Source organism: Temnothorax nylanderi, unplaced genomic scaffold (assembly GCF_030848795.1).
Source record: "Temnothorax nylanderi isolate EJ_2023f unplaced genomic scaffold, tnyl_v1.0 TNYL_tig0095_pilon, whole genome shotgun sequence".
In the NCBI taxonomy this organism is placed as follows: domain Eukaryota; kingdom Metazoa; phylum Arthropoda; class Insecta; order Hymenoptera; family Formicidae; genus Temnothorax; species Temnothorax nylanderi.
The window spans coordinates 224,020-230,119 of record NW_027249157.1 but is presented as its reverse complement, the minus strand read 5'-3'; the positions used below and the strand labels follow the sequence as shown (position 1 = coordinate 230,119).

The 6,100-nt window shown below is 35.1% G+C and overlaps 1 protein-coding gene across 1 annotated transcript in view; it reads left to right on the top strand.

The window, feature by feature from the left end:
* The first annotated feature begins 4,765 nt into the window (after nt 1–4,765).
* Nucleotides 4,766–6,100, top strand: part of Picot (putative inorganic phosphate cotransporter protein picot) — a 44,414-nt gene continuing 43,079 nt past the window's right edge. Inside the window, exon 1 of the mRNA XM_071711155.1 lies at nt 4,766–5,030. Coding sequence (XP_071567256.1) covers nt 4,940–5,030 — 91 coding nt within the window. The 5' untranslated portion in view covers nt 4,766–4,939. The remainder of the gene's footprint in view (nt 5,031–6,100) is intronic.

The window sequence follows — 6,100 nt, the reverse complement described above, 5'->3', positions numbered from 1 at the left end:
ATGTATTCAATCTCTTTATCGTCCGCGTCATTTGAATTGGTGACAATGTTAAGAACTGGGATTGGCGGAAGTGGAAGGGACAAATTGGCATAACTCGCTACCGGCTTGGTCTCGGCTGCTCGGTCGTGCCAGTTTGTCGACCCGCGAATGAGGCCGCCAGTGATGGGGTCTGTGGGTCACTCGAGGAGGCCCACCGATGATGACGATGACGATGACGCGCCGCGAATAAGAGGCTCCGAGAGTGTCACGAGAGCCATTACCTCGTGAACGAGTCCTCGTGCCGGGGAATGAGTTACGATTCCGGTGCGGAGAAGTAGTTCTCGTTGAGAGACGGCAGACGTGTCCGCCTCGGAATTTCTGCCCGGCGACTTAGCGAACTCGTCGGCATGCGTGTTATCTTTCCGCGGAACCGGCAGCACGTAGAACCGGTGATTTTCCATAATGTTTTCCTGCACGTTTCACCGTGCACTTCTGAACAGAGCAATGGATAACGTAACTTCAATGAATTATTCTTTGCGATATTCTCTTTCTTCATATCTTTTCCGATGGACTCATAGCGACATTAGACAAAATTAATTTTTATATCGAATGAGATAATATGATAGAACACGTTGGATTAATCCTGTTCAGCGGAAGCCGTATCAATCGTCTTGATTTGTTTGATACTCTTGTTCGATAAGTTCCGATTATTAATTATTTGCGATAAATATTGACGTAACTATCTTGATGCCTCGTTTAGAATCGATTGCGTTCCTGAAATACGTCCGTTGTTGATTTATTTAATAGTGTCGCGGCAGGAATTACAAAAAGTTATGTTAAGCTTCAGCTTCTTATTTCCATACGTCAATAAATTTATCTGGCCACGATTAGCAATGATCGATTTTTGGACTACATCGAATCGCGCGAGATTAATCACATCCGGTATCGTCGCGAGGTCGACGGTCTCGACCGTGTCTAGTACTGCAATTTCAACAGCAGTCATTAATTAATAATAATCATCCTGTAGTTCTGTACAGCGTGGATAATTTATTTAGAGAAACGCAAAAAAGGTCCATAGTCAACAAAGAATGGAATATTGCGATAGCTTTTTTTTCTCGAGAGACAAATAGTTGCGAGGTGAATCCTTTTGACGGTACCGGTCGACCTTGGCATTACGAGTAGATTCGGCGATACGCATCGTTGGCATCGATCATGGCCGCCTCAGAAATAACTAATATTATTCTTTTTTCAGACTTAAATGTTCAGCTACTTAATATATATAACTTAATTATAATACTTAAATGTAATACTTAATGTAATAATATTTAAATGTAAATGTAAATGTAATAATATTTAAATGTAAATAGTTGTTTGTTATAACTGTTCAAAGTTAGCTTATTTTGCAGCGCGAATTATTCTTGTAGTTGCGTTTTAATGATAAAAGAATGTTCGATAGTAAGAATGCTGATAATTATAATGCGGCACGATTGATAATAAAAAGATATTAGTTTCGATTAGCATATCGGTTTTGTTATTACTGCTGTTGCTCGCAGACAATTTCTGAAAGCGATATTGCGAGTATTTGAAGAGTAGTATTCTCATGTAGATATTCACGTGTTGCAATCGACTGGTTAAAATTCAATATCTTTTGCATTATGCAATATGAATTATGAAATAAGAATATGAAATAAATTTTATAATGATGATACATTGTGAGAAACTGATAGAATTGAATATTTCCAGTAAATGGTCTTGGATGTAGAAAAAAAAAGTTTAGAAACAATTTTACTATAATCTATATTTTTATGTTATACATATATAGAGTGTTTCTTAAGTTACTTTTCAATATTCTACGAGTTGATTTTTGAGAGATATTTTATGAAGAAAAGTTAATAAAAAATCATCTCAAAAGCTTTGTTTCAGAGATGCAGGATGTTAAAAATTCTATAAAATTATCGTCTTTTTCCTAATAGCTTCTAAATGGAAAGAGGTTTCTTTTTCAAGCTCATATAAATAGGCAGAATAAAAAGGTAGTAAATAGGTAGAGTAGGTATTACTTTTATTTTTACGTATAGTTAGCGTTTTAGTTGGCAACTGAATTTTGTCTAATTGTTTTTGAAAGAATTGAGGTACAACTAACATAAAATGGTTAACTTAATTCAACTTAAAGATATACTTGTATATACCAATAACCAAATTCAATAGTTTGGAAAAAGGTTAGACATAAAAAATTTTAATTTTTTAAAACCTTTTTTTAAGAGCTATTAAGAAAAAAATGATAATTTTATAGAATTTTTAACAGCCTGTATTTCTGAAAAGAGGTTTTATTAAGATCATATGTTCGCATAAATTTTCCTTCATAAAATGATCTCAAAAATTAACTCCGAAAATATTGAACAGTACTTAAGAAACACTCTATGTATTATATTATTTACCTTAGTACTCGATCAATTTAACTGATGTTACGTTTATGCTGGAGCATTAATCGTAATATTTTATTAATCCTAATATTTTTGGAAAAATCAATTTTTGAGTGTCATTATAAAAGCATGAGGTTTTAGACAGTATATAACGTCTCTGCAAGAAGAATTGTTGTTAATAGCCATATTAATCTTATCTCAAGAGAAACAAACGATAGATATTTTGTATCGAAATTAATTCAATTATTAATCAAATACTTGGTTTGATTACACTTATATTTTTGAAAATTATTGTTTATGATTTCAATTAGGCACAGTTAGGCTCAAACACCTTTCACAATTTCTTGTGAAAGGTGTTTGAGCATTTGATTTAAGTGACATGTATTATATAGTCTTCGGTCGATTTTGAGCCGATTATAGTCGAATATCATATCTGCTGTTTCGTTATCACTGATAGTCGTGCTGAAAATATCGACTCTATCTCTGAACGTTGGAGCCACTCTTTCCTTTCCTTGACATCATCGCGTACGTGAAAGCGTTCAATTAAAGCGTTCAATGAGTGGAACAGATAATGGGACGGTAATTCGAAATTGCTGGCGCACGTGTGACACGCTTATTTTCCTCGTGCTGAAGAACACGGTGTGTAGTATCCATAATAATTAATAATCTTTATAGATGCACTACAAAATACAGCCCGTATCTTAAGGATGTTTTACATATAGCTATATGTAGTATAATTTTGTTTTCTTGATTAAACAGTGTAAAGCTAGTCTCAGAAATTATTCATAAACAACATGTTATCATTGAAACAGAAAAAGCATAAAAATCACAATTTTTCCCATTTTTGTACTTGATATTGTTTAAATAAATCATTAAAAAATTGAAAAAAAAATATTAACAGAAAAACTTAAAAAACCGTAATTGCAATTCTCGACGTCATAGAAGTGTACCATAAAAATTTCATTCATTTTTACTGTACAGGAGCAGAGATACATATTATGTTATTTACATGGGAAGTATATCTATATATATACAATTTCTGTAACTTTTAAAGCAGATATCTCAGAAACGGGTCAGACAATTGATCGCAAATTTAACACAGGTTTTTGGGATATATAAGTGCACAATCTCTGTAAATTTCAACTTCATCCCTCTATTTTGACTGAACGGACACATCCTTAAGAGACTCGAACGACTTGCATTAATAAAATCTATAACTGACTTGTCATTAAATGGTTATCAATCTTCTACTACATGTTCTAGATATTTTCGAGTTTAAGTGAGTTAATAAAATATGAATAATAAATTAATAATAATAATAAATAGTGATAATAAATTACTATCTGTTTTTTTAAATATTATTCAAAGGAATGATTTATCTTTTGAAAACTAGAAACATATTGCAAATCTTTACCTTTATTTATCTTTATTATCTTTTATCTAGTACTTGCTTTTGACATACGTTTAATGGGAGAAAATCTCCTTCTGCATGTTTATAATCTCGAACGCGATCGTATCTCGTGTCATATTTTGACAAAAGAAAAATAACTAATTGAAATTAATTGAAGACTAAGATATATATTATCATTTGTAATAATTAATTTTTTGAATTTTTTATTCCAAGTTATGTTCTAAACACTTATGTTCTAAAAATATCGATGTCTCGTAACTTTAGCATTTAATCTCAAGTAGATCATACTTTAATAGATTATCTTAACTTGAGAATTTATTCTCGAGAATACTTTGTGTTATAGAGATTTATAATTTATGATCTCTCTGGCAAATTTTGCTGAGAGAAAATTAACTTAGGTCGTTTAAAGAAAGTACAATCTAGGAAAATGGTTGAAGAATTTTGATTTATAATTGAAAGGTGTCACGTTTTTATTAGATACCAGATGCATTTTTTGCGAGAGAGGCAGCCTGGTACCTCACGCATCGCTCAAAGATTCACGAATAAAGGAAATAACGACAATCTCGAGACGCTCTGTACATATTTGCTCTCTGCACACCGTGCATCTGTCTAAAATACGACGCGTCGTACCTATCGCGCATTGGTTTGGCATCTGCCCCCTTCGGGACAGATTCCCTCGTATCGTTGACACAGTTTATTCGGGACGATTTTACTTTTTCACGGAGGACTATTGTTCTCAGAGATACCTGATCGTTTTGTTTTGCCTTTTCAGTTCGTGGTTCGCTGATAGACAGGCAGGTGCGATTCAGGAAAAGCCGCGCGTGGGAGAGAAGAGTTGGGAGCCGCGCCGTGCCGCGCCGCGCCGTGCCGCGCCGCGCCGTGCCGCGCCGCGCCGCGCCGCGCCGGTGGGGCTCCCACGGCGTCTAATTGGCCGATATGCGCGAGGTGTTCGCCTCTAAGTGTCGCGAGTTCGGCCGTGTTTGTAACAGTGCCAGAGTGACCGTCGCACCGCGCGCCACACGCGGAACAGGACCGACGCCGATTTTCGGGACGGAGCACCTCTTCCTTGGGGAGACCTTCCTTGGCAGGAGACCTCTTCGTCGATCGATTCCTCAGCGCGGCCGGCAACATGGTCGAGAACGCGATGACCCCGGATCGAAAGAAATCGGAGATCAAGAAACCCGAGATCTTCGACGTGGACGCTCCCGCTTCTCCTAAAGGTAGATAAGCAAGCGTTTTTTTTACGAATTAGCCTCGCAGCTGAGGTGCATTTTCCATGGCTTCCTAAATATATAATACCAAGTATCAAATATAGGCAAATGTAAATATGTTATTTCGATGAGTTCGATCTTCGAACGCACGGAATGTACCTTGTGTTTTGTTTGTTGTGTTTCTATCGTCAAAAGAGTACCGGGATCTTTTTGCGCGTCTGAATTAAGTGCGCCGAAATTTAAATTTGTTGAAATTACGATTTAAATGAGGCTATCGATTGATCCTATAGTCAATAGTGTAAACGATTTCTACACGTTATTTATCCAATGTAAATAGCTTCCGGCGTTTTGGAAGCTATTGCGTAGTACGGAGATGTGACTTGACTTTCGATGTATCGCGTAAAAGTAGGTTTATGTGATAGGAACAGAACTGTAGGAATGACAAAAGTGTTGTATGAGATCTTTTTAACGATTTTAACCTATGGTCTTATGGATGTCCTTTGTAGATACGCTATCGCAAAATTAGTATGTTCCGTGTAATGTAGCGCATATATTTTCATTCGACATCCACACAAGGACGCGACTTTTTCTTGACTAACGTGTAAAAAGGCCAGGAAAAATGGGGGAATATTGACCAAACTCGGAAAAAATTGTTCTGAAAAAAAAAAACTTGCAGAAATTATATCGAAATTATATTTAACAATTAAATATGTACACGGAAAAAAATGATGTATCAACAGCATCAGTGTAAGTTGAGATAAAAATCTATTGATGCAACATCAATATTAATGAATAAAAAATATCAGATAATTGTTTTAATAATTTAAATACTTGGTTCAATAATATCCAATTGAATTAACTATTTATGTTTGTGGCAGCCCGTGACGTCGACGTTTAATTGAAGCAACTTTATTTTTCTTCCGTGTACATATGTGTGATATATAATATATATTTTTTTACTTTATTTAATAAATATATTAATAATCGTGATAAGCTCAAATGATTAGAAATCAAACATATATAACGAAAGGGCACAGAGCCACAACAAGATGTTTGCGTTAAATTATTTTTAATTTTAA